Genomic DNA, 20,186 nt, shown 5'->3' on the forward strand with positions numbered 1-20,186 from the left:
ACCTTCTTCATTAGGGGAACGGAGAGCTACCACGACTGCTCTTACTTGCTTAATTTTAGTCACACCCTCTCAATGCTAAGAGCTCACATATCAGTTTGTGTGCCATTAGCGAGGGGATTAACTGCTGAGTGCAATATTGCTCACAGGCACTGTGAATATCGGATGTCGCTGCATGACTGCAGGAATCACTTACAGTACACGAATCTTGATTGTCTACACAAATAGTAAAATATATGCATGTTTGCAATTACCCCCATTTGCCTCTGTTCAAGGACTATTTGTTCATGTCGGAGAATTCTTGACCCACACCATTTGGGAACTTGAATTATACATGATTGCATCTGAAATGCTGTAACGTCTCTGTGCATGTGTTTCAAAAAGTGTGAAGTGGTTTGATGGGCCACATGGTCTGCAGGAGCTGCCGTTCCCCCTAAAAGAATTTGACTTATGTTTTGTTCCAAAGGAGCATTTTAGTGTCACGTGGTCTTAACACCTCCTACTATCGCATTTCCACTCATTCAAGAAAAACTCCTGCAGAAAACATCATGTGCACCCACTGACACCACACAATAAGCTACATACAGTACATTGATATCCATAATAGTATCAGTAAATGTTTATGTACACCCAGCTTATACTAAATACCTGCTACACAGTAACCATTGGTGATTTTTTTTTAAACACATGTCTCTGCATATCTGTGTATGTCCATGTGGTAACTTCTCAGTACATGTCCCTGTATATCTCTTGCAGGAGCGGGTGGAGCGATGTGTCTTCCATCGTGTTGATTTCCTGCACCAACTGAGCGTGCTCGGTGACTAGCTCGCGGAGGTCGGCCAGTTTCTGCAGCAGCCTGGGGAAGAGGAAGGTGTTGTCTGGGTGGTTGGCCAGCAGGTGGAGCCGCAGGGCCTGGACGATGCTCTCCTGGAGCCGCTCGACTGGAGGCACATCCACCAGGCCTGGACGGTCTGAAAAGGAGGAGGGTGAGGGCACAGATGGAGATCAGTGAGTGGGAGGGAGGGCAAGGAGAAGAGGGAAGACTCCATCTATCATCGACCATTCGTTTAGTATTCTCCCTGAAACCACCGGTTACCTCCGCAGCAGATAATGGTGGCCACAAACAGAGCCAGGTCACTGTCGTCCAGCTCCAGGGAGTTGAAGCGCGTGGCAAACTGGAACTTGGGCTCCATCATGTCACTAAAAGGCCGCCGGAGGCTCTTGAGGAACTCTCGGGTGATGAAGCCCCCACCATGGGCCACCAGGAGGCCATCTTTGTTCATGCAGGACGCCAGGAGGGTGAAGAGGGCCTCGTATACACCGTACTTCAACAGAGTCACCTACGTGCAGGGCAGGGAGAGGAAGAAGAAGTCAAGATCTGAGGCAGGTAAGTAGGCCGGTGCATGGCCAAAACGCTTGGTTTTTAAAAAAAATATATGTGAATTTTTGGGTTGTGGTGGTTTAAGCGCCACAAAGGAATACCAATCCACCCCAATTCTATAGTGATGATTGGAAAACCAAAAATCTAATCTGGATGAATATCTTTTTTTTCATATATTTTGTGTGAATTGTTCCTTTAAAGTAAGAACATACTGTATCATTGTAGAAAATCAGTGATTATTCTTTCTCTCTACAAACCTATTAATTAATCCATACTTTTTTCTCCACTGCATTTTTATTGCACTGCACACAAATTAAGCATGCAATCCGCACCTTCTCACATGCAATGACAGAAAAACTGAAGTATAAAAGACTGAATAAACTCAGTCCCCTCATCTGACGTCACCTGATCATTCAGATCCAGGCTCTGGAAGCCTGGCACAGCCTTGGCAAACTCCGTCAGCTCCGTGACCGTCTCCACCGAGGTGCTCTGGCAGCAATGGAAGAGCCGGGCCTCCGCCTCCCTGTCCTGGAGCTCCCCGGGCCCCACAGCGAGAGCCAGTTCCCCAGCATGGAGGCCTCCCTCGGGCCACAGACAGCCGCCATCTACCAGGTGGGCCGCGAAGGTCCTCTCCGCCAGCTGGAACGTCTCCATGTCATGAATGATAAAAGGCTGTGGAGAGATTGAGGGGGTTTTGGTATGTGGGCTTATATTTGGGCTTATCAGGCCTTCACGTTTCATTGATTTCATATTAGACATATTGAGCTAGAGGTGACCCTCCATGACCCCCTTCTTTTACCGGCTTGCTGGTTTTTCCGGTGAGTATGAGCCGTGCTTTCGCCTTGTTCATGCTGAAGTTTTTTATGTAGGCCTCGTGGATCTGCTTGACCAGGATCTTGTGGTCAGCCAGCGTGGGGCTCACCACTTCTCTCTCCCCCATCTGCCTCTCCGCCTTCAGCTTCAGCTTCTCCGACTGGGGCATCCGACCGAACCGGATGGCTGCAGGTGGGTGTGGGTGGATGGACCAAGAAATGAAAATTAATTACATTCATTGTAAGAAACACATATTTAAAGTTTATAACTCAGCATTTTAGCAACACAGATTAAGGGTGGGCAACATAATCTTTGAGTGAATAGCTTGATATTGTAAGGATATTGTAGGGATGACTAACGATATTTTTGATAAAACAGATTTTTGATAAACAGTCATTAGTAATGTGGATATGATGACCTGCAGGTTGAGGCTACAAGAGCTACAACTAGAAGAGGTAAATAAGTTCAGAAAATTGCATCATTTTACTCAAACGCAGGCCTTTAAAACCAGAAAGATTGACACTTATGCTGCATCATGTTACTGCAATATCCAAAATCTGATATCTAGTATCTTATCACAGTACTGACAAAATATCGATACAGCACTCAGCTCTAACCCATCTTATTTCAGCCTCCAATATTTTTGCTTAAGGCTGTAAAATGTCGAATACATTTTCAAATAGCTTCTATCTCATGTTGAAGTGAAAGTTCATATGGAAATATAGGTCTGCTCCCATGCATAATAAACAGCTATGTGGTGGGTATGTGTTACTGACAAAAGACAACCCTCTCGGCAGCCGGTCTGAGTGTGTGTGTGTGTTTGCACACAAACGCATGGATTCGAGGCGCACATGCATATGCATTTATTCTGCTCTTTCCCTCCACTCTCATGAAAACACAACATCTTCCACTTGGCTCCGAGTTGTTTGACTCTGATGTATGTGCAGTTTGAGGCCACCTCAACAAACCCACTGACCCCCTTTGGCATTCATTACAGATAACACACCAGATGTGGGTTTACACAGGCCTGCGCTTTCTCACTGTCAAGCAGGCTGTTTCAGGACAGCGTTCTGCAAAAACCCCGAGCAATATAAACAGGCTGGCCTACTGCCACTGAAGGTGACACAAGGATACGCTCACTGTTGTTGTGCGGGCTAATAATGACTTTGATAACACACAAACCCTTAACTACAACACACACATTTCATGATAAAACCTCGTGGCTGCTGTGTCAAATGAGGACAACCGGGACTGCGAGCCAAGGTTTATGTAACTACTGTACATGTCATTTAAAAGCTACTATGTCACCGTGTCATTACTTCTTTTATGACTTAATGGCCACTGTATTTGTGATATGATTACAGCAATTCTCTAAATATACTCATTTAAAGCGATAATTTGAATTAGAACAAAATCAGTTCGCATTTTCGCCTTTTAGCTTGATTTCCTCAGTCGCATAACGCGAAAGCAATGCGAGCACAGAATCAGAATTGCAAAGGAGAAAAATAAAGATAAAGCGCTGACGGGGATTTGCAGCATAAATACACATTATTTTTCAGGCTGACACAGAAAAACCTACGCATGCTTTCATAACCTCGAGGCTGGACTGTTGCAATGCTCTCTTGTTTGGTCTGCCTAAAGAAGCTGTTGGCCGGCTACAACGAAGACCGGCACATAAAACATCTATTCTACAGTCACTGCATCGGTTCCCCATCAGTTTTGGGATTTATTTTAAGATTTTATTTAGGGATGCATGATAATATCGACATGTCGTTGGTATCGTCCAATATCAGCTTTAAAATGAAATATCGGTATTGGCCCAAAATGAAAATCTCTGCCGCTATGCCGTGCCAATCTGTGGTGGTGGCTGTTGTCGTGATTGCCTCGGGGAGAGCATCATGCAAGCCTGTTTGATTTGGGTGAATCTTACGGTTTTGTTTGAAAGAGCGTATTATTAATAAAATAAAAATAAATATGGCAAGTTTTACATAACCAAAGTTGAAGTCGTTTCCTTATTTTGCCCAGGGAACATTCACATTTTGAAAAGCACTGTGTTTTAGGTGTGCATCTTGCAGTGGGCCTTCAAAATAAGAGCAGGCATACTAAAATGTTAATTCCACTGCAGGAGAGACTTGATGTTCTCTGCAATAAGGTGGAAAAAAATATGTCTGTATATCGGCTATCAGCCAAAAGAGGTGGAAAGGGTCGTATATCACATAAAATCGAATATCATACATCCCGAATTTTATTATTTTTATTTGTTGTTTTGCTTTTTCGTGCCTTTGCACACTATCACTTGCTTTTGTTTTTGGTGCATAGTCCTTTGGTCATGTGCAGCACACCGGGCTACAGCCGCTGCATGACATTGCACTATATACATAAAGACGGACCGATTGATTGATTGAGTCTTTGATTGTGAAAACAGAGGAGTTACCGTTGTGGGACATTCCCACGGCGAGGCACTTGTGGAAGCGGCAGTACTGGCACTTGTTGCGGTTCTTCTTTTGGATTTTGCAGTTGCGCTCACATTTATCATACTCCAGCTTCAGCCGGATGGTTCTCCTGAAGAAACCCTGGTCGAGGCAGAGAGAGTTAGAAAACGCTGTCTCAAAGTGAAACATTAAACCAGATGAAATACAACCAGAGCAGGAAAATCCACAGGAGTCAAACTGCGGCCTGTAAGCAAGTAAGTAAGTCCACTTTGAAAACCACAGAAAATTGCTCTGACTGCCCTGACATGATGTCCCTTTAAGTTCTCTTTTCTTTCTTGTTATTGCTATTGATTCTATGCAGCTATTACTCCTTTTTATGTCATTATTAATCATTGTTTGAAAATATTTTTTGTTGCATAAAAAAGGAAATTAACTTTGCATGCAACTGTGTGTGATTCCATCCTTTCGTTTAAACATTTTTCATACAGTTTAGCACACCCAAATGGCAGAGATATGACTGGAGAGTCCATTTGAAGCTTATTTTATTTAGAAAAAAAAGTCTGATCTGAAGGCTCATGTGCAAAGAGGGCTGCAAAAATAAACTGTAGCATCCTGATGCTTCAGCTCAAGCGAGGCGATCTTGTATCCACCGGCAAAATCTGATCACAATTGTCACTATTGTCTCTTTGTGCATGTCATCTGTCATACACCTTGGTCCACAGCGCCTTACAATACCATGAGCACATGCAGTTTAACTATAGGTGGCACGGGTGTCACATTACATTTTGGTTTGCGGCCCACAATGGAATGACATCTATTCCAAAAGGGAGATGCGCTTCAAGGTACAAAGGCTGACCTTGTGGAGGAAGAACTGGACAGGACATTTGTAAGGCATCCCACGCACACACACACATGCACACACACACACACATGCACACACACACACACACACAGACACACACAGATACTGCACAGCAAGCCCACAATGGCCAGCGCATGAGACACACACGTACACATACATCACTGGACGGCGTTCAACACTTGGGATTTCTGTCAGGACATTCCTCACCTCTCGCTGACAAATGGGCGCGTTGAACTTTCCTGCAATATATTTCTGTCCACATGGCTGCGCAATATGTCTGACTCACTCCTCGACTCTGTGAGCGTTTACAGAGGCAGAGGCCTTGGCTTCCACTCGCGACGAGAGCAGTTATGACATGTGGTTAGGGGCTACGTGTCACACATCAATCTAGCTGACGTGGAAAATTCATGGATCATCTTTTCGTGTTCTTTCACCAGAAACTGTAGTTTTGTGGGCACGGCTGAGTGTAATCTTCGTGAAAATGGCGAAGGGAAAAACTCTGAAGGCCAAAGCAAGCAGTGCAGTGCCATCTGATAGTCATCACCGACACGACAACAGAGCTGAAGCAAAAGGGAAAAAAAAAAACAGATGTATGAGTGCACAGCTTGCATGTCTTTGCATGTCGATGAGTGTGAAGATGCATCCAGCAAATCGTATTTTCCTGTGATATAAAGCTGTGAGACATACGTTGTAAGACCAGAGAGGTAAGTAAACAGATTTATGGTGCGTTGCTGCCTTCAGGGCAAACAGGGAATGTCAGTGGCAAACAGTGGCACAGATTTCGATTGAGGAATCTATTATTCAGACAGTGATTTGCTCAGGGGCACTTCAATAAGACACACTGATTGTTGTGGTGTTCAAACCTGTGAGCTTTACATGACTGAAGACTTCCTCTAATCACTACTGGGTTCCCGCTCTACGTTAAATGTCAAATTTCCTGGTAGAGCAGGTTCCCCTTGTCCTGATCGCAGCGTCCTGGGTTGCACGTCATCCCCTGCCTTTATTCTCTCTTTTAAAAAAAAAATAAAATAAAAAAATTCCTGATGTTTCAATGACTCTCTGTGACTGAAATGTTGAATTTCTGTTAGGGCTACCCCTGAGAGTCGAGTCAAATCATCCGTGTGAGATTGAGATTCTTTAAGTTAGGCAGTTGGATTTTTTTTTTTTTTTTTAAAGACTTAAAGGCTTTGTAATGGGACAATAACACAAGAAGCATTCTCTTAAAAATGCACTGGGAATACATTGCACTAGGGAATGGAAAAATATAATTTTTTTTTTTAGAACTGGTGGATGCGCAGTTGGATTAATTATCTGGAGAATTGCGGAGGAAAGTACTGACGCCCCTCTGCCCGCAATCAACATGAAAACACGTCACATGCAAGTGCCAAAAGCTGATGCCGCCCACTGAGCTGGTGGAGGAAAAATAAGGACCGCTAGCCAGTGCTGACGAAAACAGCCAAACGGATATTGTCAGAGTGGGGAAGATGTGTGTGTGTGTGTGTGTTGGGAGGGGGGGCACAAATAGTCAATTTGTTGTATTGAAATGCCGACTCTGAGTGACTCTGGAAATTGTGAGTCGGGCACAGCCCTAATTTCCAGGACATTTTTTTTTAACTTAACCAAAATATTAAACACTTCTGATTCAGAGGTCTGATTATGAAAGTTTATTATTCTGTTTTATTGTGCGGTGAACAGAATGTGAACACAGTGGAAAATAATATTACATTTGATGAATAACTAGTTACTGTTTTTTTTTTTTTTATATTGAGGCAGACAAAAGGCCATGATATTCCATGACACGTACAAAGAATGTATTAAATTTCCCTGTCTGGAATAGGGCCGAATTATATGGTAAAACATCTGATTCACAATGTTGGTGGGAATGTTTTTTATGCATCATAACTTTCATTTTCAATTAAAAAAAAAACAAAAAAAAAAACATGATGACGTGATGATTTGCTGGGGTCTGAATCAAACAAACATGTTTTCTTATATCTGGAGAGTACAATTTGCAGACCACGGCATCTCTGCAGCAACACATTATTTCATTTATGAGGCCCTATTTTGTCATACATTCTACTTTTATAAAGAAAAATTGCAGCTCCTGCGATTTGGATATTGCACTCGGCCAAACAGCGATTTCAGTATTTCGTTTAATTGCTCAGCCCCGCTGTGGAATAAAGTTTTCAGGATTCCATGGCTTACCATAAACTCCATTTACAAGCCTGAAACAGTGATGAAGTATGCTGATGTGTCATACCATCACACAGATCTGACACCACAGCATCACACCAGACTCCCATTCACATTCCCGCTCCTGAAACTGATACACACGGAGTCTGTCAGGCATGGAAACTCGAAACTGAGAAATGTGACTTCCACCTATCACAAGCAGGATTTTTCCATTCTGGCGCAACCATCCTCAGTCAGTGAGTTCGAGAGCGGAGCCCTGTCAAAACACACCTCTCACGTGTGCTGCGCCCAATGGTGTTGTGCCATCGCCCGACACGTGATAGCGAAGGCGGTGGTCTGGGGCCGCGTGCCAAGTCAGGCAGCCGCTTGGCTTTGCAAGACGAGTTCCTGTATATTTTTGTAGTCATTCTAATAAATAAAACATGCATTGGGGCTCTTATGCGAGCTGAGTCACTGTGTCGGTGCTCACGAATGCACAGACACACACTGCAAATACCAGGAGTTGTACAATCAGCAGCAGATCTGGATGGGGAAATGATAATTGCGAAATGTTAGCCTCAATCTTCCTCATTCCCTATAGATCACAAAGGAGAAAAAGACAAAAGCGCCTGACCAGAAGAGAGAAAAATTCACCCCGATTCTCTCCAGCTGGAGCCTGAGGGGCAAGGGAGTGATTATGCAAAAAAACATCACAGAAGGAGGAAGAACACCAGCAGCCAATGAAACATCTTTATCCTCAATCCACCTAACATCACATGCATGCTCCTTCCTCTTTCCTCTGACCTCTTTCCTCTCCAAATTTAACCACTGTGAACACCCATTTATAACCCTAAAAACATCTGGATATTGAGAATTCAGATTCCCTTGGACAGAACTAAAAATAATTAACTATCTCAGCAACACGCTCCAGGCTTATGGATCATTTATCGCTTGTTCTTGGAGAAAACAAACGCCGTATTTCAAGGGTGCAGTGGCTGTGAAACTGGAAAGGTCAGAAGTTTAAAAAGACGAGCAAAAATAGAAAGAGGAGATAGAGTCTCAGTTTAGCAGCAACAACCTGTGATCGGCTCGGAGGGGGAGATGAAAGCTGCGACAGGTTCACATGACCCGACACCCAGAGCGGCGATGAGCCCTAAATAATTCAAACTCAGACACAACTGGCCAACGAATCGAATAGTTCTGAGCATCTTTGCCGTCACTCTGAAATGACTGTAAATCACAGGAAGACCACAGCTGGGACTGAAATTGTCTCAGCAGAAAAATGGAGCAGAAAAATGTCTCAAAGAGCCCGGGTCTAGATAATGTCTGCGGGACGGCGCTTCCCACAGGTCTCACTGTAAGTCGCTACATTTTTAGGAAATCGATTCAGCTACAGAGAGCGTCTTGGGCCTGAAAACATGCAACTGCTGTTCCCATTACCGAAAAGAACCATCCAGTGGAACTAAATGATTTCAGGCCTGTGGCATCAGCCTCTGTAGAGATGGAAACATTTGAAAAAGGGATTAAATATTATATTATATACTGCAAACCATTTTTATTGTCCCATATTGGATAATAAAGATGGAATTGCACTGTAAATTTGAATTAAATTGTGCAGGTGTGCCAGATAAGATATGTGGTATGGAAAAGGGCGGCCAAGTTTTGATAATTAGAATGATAATCATCCCTCACAAAGCTGACTCCGTAAGACGGTGATATTTAAGCATTAACACAACAGTTGTCTGTGCCAAAAATAGGCTTTGTGTGTGTATGCTTCTGTGTGTGTGTGTGTGTGTGTGTAGGTGTAAACATCAGCCAAAGACGGCCCAGTGCCAAGCCGGAGAGAGGTGATAAGTCAAGTGAGGCCACCACGTCCCCCACCTCACATGACCTGGCTGCATGCCTCAGAAACTTTCCACTGGCTGCAGCGTCAGGCGCCTGCATGAGCCAAATATGCATGAGTGTATGTACGTGCATGCATGTGTACATTTGTGTGTGCGTGTGCGTGAGTATGTGTGTGTGCGTGTGTGTGTGTGTGTGTGTGTGTGTGTTCAGTTCTGTTCCACTTGCACAGCCACATGAGATGGCACCAGGGCCAACAACTCAGAACCAGCCTCTCCCTCTGCAGCACAAACAATCATCAGTCTTGATGGATAGCCGAGATGGGGCATGACATTCCATCAGAGCTATTTGACTGCAACACTCTGTGCATAAAGCAGCATCTTAGTATGACCTTTATCTGTGTGTATGATCACACACACACACACACACACACACACACACAGATAAAGGTCTTGTCCTGCACTAAGCCAACAAGTGAACACGTCAACCTTCGAGCGCGTGTGCAAACATACAGGTACGAGTGCGCACGCACAGCACGTAGAATGTGTGACTGCACTTTGCCAGCTCTCGTCTCCAATCACTCACCTTGCAGCCCTCGCAGGCATGCACCCCGTAGTGGAAGCCTGAAGCCTTGTCCGAGCACACTCTGCACTCCAGGGTGAGGGGGCTGAAGCTCTCCTCAGGGCCTGGCGCTGCTCCATACACCCCCGACGAGGGACTGGAGGCCGGGGTCAAGGAGTCTGCACCACACAACATGCAGCGGGAGAGGAGAATACAGTGAGCCCTCTGAGAGCAGGGGCAGACTTTGAAGAGCTTTGATCCAAATTTAGACATCCACCTTTTCAAAAGCGCGAACACGTACGCTGATAAAATAGCACAAAAGAAATGATGTTGCTTTTAAAAGAATAATCGACTTTAAAATAAACAAGCCGGATATTTTCAACGCAGATACCCCGCTGGGCCTGCTGGGGGCACTAGAGGAAAGGTCATAGGGTCAAAAAAATTGACAGGTTTCTTCCTGTAGGCAACATGAATGCTGTCACCAAATTCCATGGTGATCCAAAAAACTAGATTTCAAATTATGCACACAGGAATGTATAGCCCATCTCCCCCTGTTTCCCAGCAGGGGGAAAAATGAGAGAATAATTTTTCACACCTGTACCCACCTTTATTGTAGGATTTGTCTAAATCCACTTTGAGGAAGATCCCTACTGGATTGAAGGTTATCTCCTACAGTAAAGTTATAAGTGGGACAGTGTGTGGGATTTCTCTTCATTACCTAAAAAAAAAAAAATAGTAGGTATCCAGGCTTACTGGTCAGTTGATATGAGCATATCTGTAAAATTCACAATTATGTGAGAGTAGAGATGCAACTAAAGGATATTCGGCATTGAGAAGGAGTTAGGATTTTGCTATCTCAGTTTCTATTTTTCCCTGGCAAGGAGATTTTTTTATTTAGTCCAGCATTCACTAGCACTAATACAGACCCTGGGTGAATTAATAGTCTTTTAATTTTCATAGCATATTATCATGCCAGTGAACAGAAGGCCTTTCTAGAAAAAATATCAGGAAAAAAACCCACAGAAAATGTTTCAATATGCAATATTCCACTTTGATTATATGGCTCAGACGGTGAATTCAAAGTGATTGGCAAGACGTGTCAAACTACATGATATGACAGACAAGCAGAAAATACTTAAATTCAGAAATAGTTTTGAACTCCCATCAAACAAACATGTGATCAGTGAGATACAACCTTACTCAAAAAAGATTTTTCATTTGCGCTTTGAAAGAACATGCAGAGCTTATGGTGTCAGGATAAATTCCCTGGACAGCCAGTGCAATTCACCAGATGTCCTGAGGGATTCTGGCAGACGGTCCTCTGACCCGAGGTTGTTGCATAATTGACTCATGCAGACTTGGAATTTTAGTTGATTCATCTCTCTTAAATTACAGGAGGCATGAGTGTTTTGTCAAGTAGCGCTCAGGAATGTGGAGATGGTATTTCATTTAGGAGAAAAATGGAGAAAGAGAGCGAGTTGCATCTAATCTTCTGTCATCACAGAGACACACAGTCCTCGAGCAAAAGCATAAATCGCAGACTGGAGCCCGAGAGGTCAGGAGGTTGCAGCAATATGAGAGAAAGATTAGAATTACCTGTCAGCAGTCGTTTCTAAATGAGACCAAAGTAAACACCGGCATGTGGAGCAGGAGCAGGATTTTGAGCAGGAGTGTGTTGAACTGGCTGTTAAATATCTGAATCTTCAATATTTATGATCCTGTACCTCATATTATTTGTGTGTCTCTTTTAAAAACACAGCATGTACATGATAAAACCTGAGGATTCCAGTTTTTACCATCTACCCAAATAATTGCAGTAGCAGCTCTGGACTTCTTTATGTTTATTTTTGAGATTATGAGTTTTTTTTCTGTCTTCTGCCATTTTTAACAGAATTTTAAGTGGGAACACTACTCTAAAATTATGTTGGAAGTGAATCCTCAAGTAAATCTTACCAGGTGAAATCAGGACTATAGCTTTCTTCTGAATTCACTAGCAAGGCCATTTGATGGAACAAGGAAGTGACGCTAATATTAACTACACACACACAGTGTAAACAGTAGCAGCAAAATGAGAGAAATGACAGGGAAATGACAAAGAGATAGGGAAGGACGTATGACGTAGATCTTGACCACACATTACACCCACGCAGTCACAATGTTATCACATGGCCTTTTCTTCTCTATTGAACAGCTGATGCTTAAGTGACTAAAAAACGAGAGTAAGCAAGGATTTGTTATCTTGTGGCTCGCTGTAATGAGACACATGGCTGTTTCATCGAACCTGTGATGAATACGTCAGATACAAAATGGTGTTTCTAATCACAGATCCACTCAGTTGTCCCTTTCTTACCTATTGTACTCACCAAGAGTGATGGAGCTCTCGGACCCGGTGCTCTGGTATTCGGAGAAATCAAAGGATCCCAGCGTGCCGTCCCCGATGGAATGGGAGATATCCTCCAAACCCTCCATCAGGTCTCCACACAGTGGGCTGCCCAGGAGGGAGTCCCCCAGTGGGGAGGGAGGGCTGTATAGATCCCCTGGCATGTCTACCATGGTGGAGGACCAGAGCCTGGACCGGAGGGGGCGAACAACCCCTCACTCACCAGACTGGGGCGGCGACAGGGAGGCAGAACATGAGGGATGGGAAAGGCGAGTTAGAAGAATAAAACAAGGGAGTGAGCATGAAGAGATCAACAATAAGTGAAACAGGGAGTGTAGCATGTAGATAAAACCAGCTTCACTTTCAGACCAGTCACTACAGGAAGCTTTCAAAGTCATGATTTTCTAAACCTTTTCATTTGAGCATTTGTATATTGATGGGAAAGCCAATTTCCATTTTTCAAGGATTTCCAAGGTGGCTGGGTGACAGTTTAGATTACCCAATCTTCTTGGAGTTGGCAGGTAGGGGCCTATCAAAGGTATATTTATAAGCAACATGAATGCTGTCCATATGATGCATTGTTTAATTAATCTATTAATTTATTCTTGTTTGGGATTATCCACACTCGCTTGTATTTTTGCAATCAAATCCAGCAACCAGAAGTACAAACACAATGGCAGAAATGGGTAGACTGCATAAGGTCAATAGAGGTCTCCTCAAAGCAAATTCATAGTCCCTGCACTTATATTGGCAAGAACTGCAAAACCAAGAGGGGCATAATTTGGGTGGTGAATTTTGTGCCATCAATGTTCGAACACACAGAGTCCCTAAAGTGTGCACAGGCAGAGGAGACCTTGGGCCAAGAGCAGCCATCCACTTTATAGTTATTTCATTGGAGCTGACACCATATGTCCGGGACACGGGTGAGGAGAGGGGCTGGGCTGTCAATTGATCACCATCTGGTGGCGACTTCGACTAGGCGGCAGAGACGGCTGCTGGACAGACACGGTGAACCTAAACATGTAATGAGGGGAGGCTGGGTAGAGGACTCTGTCTGGAACCATTTCAACTCTCACTTCCGAGCGAGACCCTCCTGTGTCCCAGAGGAAGTCGTGGACGTGGACTCAGAATGGTCCCTGTTAAAAAACCTTATCTTGGAAGAAGCAGCTAGGCAATGTGGCCAAAAAAAAGAGGCGGTCATGCCTGGCATGGTGGCAGCCAAACAACCAGCTGGCTGTAGCGGAGGCTGTCGAGCTGAAGAAGGAGGACTTCTGGGACTTGGATGGCGGGCCAAAAAGACTGCAGCTGACATTGACACAGAAGCAAAAGCCCAGGTGTGGGACAAGCTCCAAGATGCCTTGTGCCCCCTCCCATTGATGATTAATAACACGCTGGGACGCTAAATAAACTGACTGTGGTTTTAAAAACTGCAGAAACAAGAATTAACAGTAGTCCTCACCTGAAACCAAAGGCTGTGACAGGGGATTTCTTGTACAGTAGAGGCAGCTTTTATGCAATGGGCATAAATCTTGAGCTGTCAGCACCATTGAGCAGCAGGCCTGTTCAGCTGATGTCATACAGGTGATGGTGAAGTGAGTGAGCCCTGCCCACAGAGTCAACACCAGGGCATTCTTACCAAGGTTATCGTTCACTGACTAAATACAAACCTGTCTCTTGCTGAGACCAACCAAAGTACACATTCCCACTTCACTACAAAGGTCTGACTCGGATTTATCAGTGTATCCTGACGCTCCAGAGAGTCTATAATGACAGACTGAAAAAACCCAATGAGCTCACACACCAAGCTCTGCAAGTGTTTACACTGTATGATGAATAGCTTCTGGGTCCTGACCTCACTTTCCCTCTACTGGATAACGTTCAAACAGAGAGGTGGGGAGAAACACGGTGAGTTGCGGTACTGAAGACCACAAAGTCTAAAATCAATGTATGACAATGTACGGGCGGTGGTAAAAAATAACAGAAACACCTTGTAGTGTAACACAGAAGAATGCAACAGCCCTGCAATAAACATCAGATTGATAAAAGCCGACTTTAGAGACTATTCTGAGAAATGAGTCACTTGTGCAGCTGCCTGTGTTACTGTTGTTCACAGGGGGTGGACAAAATAACAGAAACGCCACATGAAAAGGACATTAAGTTTCCAGCAGCTCAATCGTGATTACAAAAGCAGCTGAATACCAATTAGCAGTATGTGTCAGCGTTAAGAGGACTAACAAGCGCCATTTTTGTGCGTTTTAAAGACAACATCAGACAAAAATCATGGCAACATGTGCCAACTATGCAAATTGCGAGTATAAAAGGATATTCGCTGAACATTCGCTGATCAAAAATGACCGTAGAGATGAATCAACACATATGGGGCACAGTTTCGACTAAAACTGAGCATTCTGAGCTTCAGAAAACTGGTATTTACTGCAGGGTTATTGTATTGGATCCTATTCTAATATAAGGTGTTTATGATATTTTGTCCATCCCCCTTAAGTCTATGTATCACCTGTGTCGTTGCATGTTTCTGTCTGTCTTTTCCCCTGTCTCGCAATATGACTGCTTATCTCTCCTTCTACCTGTCTTGTTCTCTACCTGCCTGTCTGTCTCTCTGTCTATCTGTCCCTCGTTCTGCCTTCAGTGCCTGTCCGTCTATCTCAGTATGGATCTTATGTGTGGGAGGGAGCTTGGTCAAACTCCCAGCTGCTCACAGTGGGGTAGAAAACATCTGCTGGAGCCATCATGACACATCACAGCACCACGGCAAATACTCATGTTCTATAACACTCTCTCCGACTTCCAGTAACCCGCAGCGGCAGATGTTCTTGTTGCCGTACTGTGGACCGATGATTTGCTGTGTTGTCAGATGGCAGCTTAACAAAGTGCCTTTTGGCCATTAACAACGCTGCTGAAAAGTATTCAATTAATCCAGATGTAATCGAGTACACAAAAATGCAGGGCAGGGAAACAAGAATGTGTCCTCTGATAAATGAATGTGAGGTATGTGTCCAAAAATCTGTAAAGATCACATCCCTGTGGTCACAGCAACCCTCCTGAAGAAACATGTCATTCAGACGATGATACTGTGTTGCAATGTAACTGTATCTGTGTTGAAGCTGCTCCAAAGTTTTTGGCCCATTTGAGCAGAAATTGATGGCACATTTCCGATCTAACACACAAAGACACTTGAAGCCATCGCGGAGGCCATGTTCAGCTCAAAATGTGAGTTTACACAGCTGCCCACATCTGTAAAGCTGCGTTAGAGAGAAATGCTGGCTGATATGAGATTGGGTGATTTGCACTTTGACTGAAAGCATGCAATCTATATCTTTAAAATTTTGCTAATGGTCAGAAAGAACATGGTGCATTAGGTAAAGTGGCTTTTTTATCTTTATCTTTCCAGGTAAACAGCATGCACAGCGCCGACTCTGGTACAAGAGAGCAGCGGGGACGTGATCAATGCAGAACGTGCTTGTTCTTGTTTATCTTGTTGATGTATTGCAGGATTTCAGAGGACAAGTCCTGACAATGGGCTAATATTGTGTAATGTTGGTGGGGGGGACAGACCTGTGCGTGTGTGTTTAAATGTGCGTGCGTGTTTGTTCCTGTACGGCTTGAGTGTGTGTTTTAAAGCAGCTTGTTTGCTGTGTTTGTAAGGAGGAGGGCTCGGCTGAGGATCTATGGGAACTTGGGACCATGCAGAACCACACAGCTGTTGTCTGACTGGTCTGCCAAGCTCTGCTCTGACGCATGACATCTGTCCTCTGACAACCTCTTGCCCTTGCTGAGGATTACACTCGCAGAGGGTACTTAGGGCAACTCACAACAGGCTAAATAGAGTTTGAACCACAATATATTGAGCCAACAAAATATTAAGCCTTGTGTCTGTGCCTCAAACCTTTCTTTAACCCATCTCCTCCCGTGCATCTGCAGCCACAGCTGTCACTTTAACAGGATTTTTGAGATCTTAGTCTAAATCAAGCTGCCGTGTATCGACACTGAACATGTCTGTTATGCATTTCCTATGGTTTTATTTATCTAAATCTGGATCCGCATTACTATTTCCCGCCCTCTTCCTCTCTCTCTGAATATTATTTTTGCCTAGACTGCATCCAAAATAGGAAAAATGTGATTACAAGTATAACCACTTCTCTATCTGATTTTTTTAAGATCTTACGGCAATGCGAGCAAAATTGGATCCTCATGCATCCAGACTTGTGTTCTGGCATGATCGAATGATAGAAGTCGCATTGACACATGTGCAAAAGTAGCCTCTGTCTCCCTCTCACTTGAAATGTTGTTTAACAGGTGAAATCAGTGGGGGGGTCACAGCTTCTGTCTGGATCCACCTGGTCTGTAATCTGATCATGGACAATGTGGATGGCCCCTATATAATACTATACAATAGGCTCCTATAGAACACACCCCTACTGATTTCATCTGTTAACCACAGCCGTACCTTAAAAATATCATGGCTTTGCTGTATGAGTGTGTCAGGATTTCAAAGACAGACTTTAGATTCTAGTGGTGTCCAAGTAAATATCACCCTCACTTCTTGCTTTCCTGGCTACCTCCTCTTGCAAAGATCTGCGAGGTATATTGACTTTTCCTCCCTTGGTTTCTTACATGCTCCAAATACGGCTGGCGTCTCCCCATCACCTCACATGACACTGTGTTATAATTCCCAGAGGAACTATAATCCCAGACAGAGGGTTTGTCTTTGGGTCACAGGAAAAGAGGAAACAAGAGCTGTGCTGGGGGGATGGCGGCCACAGTCAACAAAGCAAAGCAATGAGGGATAAAACAGACTCACAATCAGGGAAAAGAAAAAAAAGAAAAAAACAAAAAACTTGCCCGCCTGCTTTTCAGGTCAAACCAGGACAGAGAATGAATTACTCACCAGCTTCAGTAATGTCTTAAACAGTCAAAAACAATCATGGGAACTGATGCTGATATTAGTTTTTGTTTTAGCTTCGCTTTCATCTTTCATTAAAGATCCAAGAGCTGTCTTGCAGGGAGCGCTGCAACCATTAATCATTTAGATCAGTGTCAGAAATGCAATAGCAAACTATAATTTTGATAAAAACTTCACCGTTTTATGTGCAAATCCCAAACATTGCTGTTAACATGTTAATATGCTCAAATTTGCTTTATTTTCTCCATTCATATCATTATAAAATTAATACTTTGGGTTTTTTGGCTGCTTTTGAGACTAATTATGTAAATTAAGACTTCACATTTGACTATGCCGCCTTCCACTGTGCATCTTCATCCATTTATAGATGCAATAATTATGTAAAATGTAATCAATAGGTAAACAGACAATGAAAATAATGATTAGTTACAGCCCCACTGGCAGGCCTCCTTATCCTTGTGTATCTGAGAGCTGGATGTCTGAACAGTGCGTCTTTACCCCCTGTCGGCTGTGCTTGCCGCTGAATCAGGCTCAGCTGTTTGACCTTTCAGAGACCTCTGATCTTTCCACCACAATGTTCTTCCTATCCTGTCCTCCAGCCCAAAATCTGCTGAGGCACAACAGGTGTGCGTCAAATGGAACGGCTATTATCCATGTACAACACAGAGACTTAAGTAGAACAACCACCCTCCTCCTCCTCCTCCTCCTCCCTCCAAACCAAACCTCCACACTCCTGCTCAGCACAGATTCCACTTGGTGTTATTATTATATTTAGTTACAGCATCAGGCAAAATCTCTGGCACCATCTCTGGCACTCGGTGTCAGTTAGGATGCAGATTACTGCTGCACTGGCAGACAAATGTAAACTTAGCCTATTTACAGGCTGAATGGAAACAGTGGGCAAAGAAAGCTTTTGTTCTCATCACACTTTGCTGAGTGTATGTGTGTGTGTGTGTATTTCTGCATCACAGTTTATTACAAAAACAGGTGAGGTCTAGCCAGGAAGTTCAAATGAGGCTCCCTCTGACTGAGAACAATGAACAATGCTTTCACACCCTTCACTTGTTTGGACAGAAATAACCCAAGTAGTGGTCAGCAGCCACATGTTGCACCACAAAACAGCAACAACACAAATAAAGCGTAGCCTTGCAGGAGCCCTCACACACTTTTCCTTTGTGGACGGACAGAGGAACATCAGTGGAGGTCAGGAGTGAGGAATAAAAGTTTGTTCCCATCCCACAACAAAATGGGAAAGTTTTTTTTTGTTGTTTGTTTTTTGTTTTTTAAGAAATTCCCGTAATGTTTTCTAATCCCAATTGCATAACAACACAGCTTTGGGAAATAAGGAGGCAGTAATTACCTCTGCGGCTGCAGTCGGGAGCATTTCCGGGTGATGTGATGTTGCTGGGATGGAAGGCTGCCTCTCAGGTCTGCTGTGCCGTCCCGGGACGCTCCGGCACAGCCTCAGCACCGTGAAAACGTGATGCGTTGCCTCACTCCGTGCTGTCAAACTCTGCTGCTCATTCCCTGCAGGAAATAACGTCGTGATGGACAGCGAGCGGGGCGCGCACACCTCCTGACACACCTATGCTGCGGACCAATGGGAACACAGGGATCTGGAACAGGCTTGCCCCCCCCCGACCACCCCCTCCCGGTTTGAACTGTCGGCTGTCCCGGCGGCTCGCGCTCACTTCCTGCCGGCTCGGTTATTGTTATGCTTCATAGACCAACCCACAAAACCACCACCACCATTTACAAAAAAAAAAAAAAAAAAAAAAAAAAAAAAAATCAGAATTGGCCAGTAAAACTCACACTGATTGGCTGTTTCCAAGCCATTATAAAACTGATCAATCAGCCGCTAGAGAGTCCACATAGCCTGATGTCTGTTTGGAGGAGACGTATGCTTTAATTTTTTAATAATTAATTTTTCGCATTGGCAATAAACGCGGACAAGTGCCCTAAGAGCTGTGACTTATTTTTTTAAATTATTTTTTAAATTGACAATCAGACATTCAGAGGTATGTTTAATAGTCATTTTACAACCTCATGATTTTAAGAATATCTATATTTTATATTTTATAAAGCCCAACAAAAGCACACCTGTGATCACGTGACTGTCATGTTTAAATATTATATCAAATTATGTAGGACTACGGCTGTTAGTCCAAATTTGATCTTTTGTGTAAGTTTGGGGCTGAACACAGGTACATCATCTGCACATTAGGAAGGTGAATGCACGTGGAATAGTCCAGGGGCTATTTTAAGCTCTGGCAGGTTGTACACTCAATGTATGGACTTCTTCCTTATGAGGCTACAGTCCCTCCTGCACAGTCCACATGTGAACTGCCTCAAAGCCTGAATGACCCCACTCCTCTGCCTCTCTTAGTGTCCCTGCATGTAAAATAAAAATCTTAATTCTAAAATAGTATAGCATCTAAGCTGCAACTTCTCTCACAAAATGATTGACAGGACATAATTAAAGCATATTAGGATAGTGTCTAAGGGATAGCGCAGATGGGTGAGGCTTTGATTGACAAAATGAAAACATTTTTATAAACTGGACCGAATGCATTTAGAAATATTGATCCAGGTGGTGAATCATTTGGAAATGCATTTCTTCAGCTGCACCATGCAGACATAAGTATTTTATCCAGACGTTTGTTCACCAGTGAGTTGCTCTGTTCACTTTGCAGGCTGCGCAAATGCCTGTCAGACCCTGCGCTGTACTTTGAGAAGGTTTCATGCAGAGATGGTGCAGACAGAGGTTCAGGTTCAGCCCATCTTCTGTAGAGCAACAAGCCTCCCTGCAGGCTTACAGTCAAATC

The 20,186-nt window shown here is 43.8% G+C and overlaps 1 protein-coding gene across 1 annotated transcript; it reads right to left on the reverse strand.

The window, feature by feature from the left end:
• Positions 1-723: 723 nt before the first annotated feature.
• pparaa (peroxisome proliferator-activated receptor alpha a) lies at positions 724-18,863 on the reverse strand. Its single transcript, XM_030045963.1, has 8 exons — positions 18,722-18,863; positions 12,424-12,667; positions 10,085-10,239; positions 4,626-4,764; positions 2,178-2,377; positions 1,784-2,050; positions 1,094-1,337; positions 724-968 (listed from the first exon to the last, which is right to left on the reverse strand). The coding sequence occupies exons 2-8, from the start codon at positions 12,611-12,613 to the stop codon at positions 724-726; spliced, it is 1,440 nt and encodes a 479-aa protein (XP_029901823.1). The 5' UTR covers positions 12,614-12,667; positions 18,722-18,863.
• Between the last annotated feature and the right edge of the window lie 1,323 nt (positions 18,864-20,186).

The sequence above is a fragment of the Myripristis murdjan genome, chromosome 23, assembly GCF_902150065.1.
Source record: "Myripristis murdjan chromosome 23, fMyrMur1.1, whole genome shotgun sequence".
Classification (NCBI taxonomy): domain Eukaryota; kingdom Metazoa; phylum Chordata; class Actinopteri; order Holocentriformes; family Holocentridae; genus Myripristis; species Myripristis murdjan.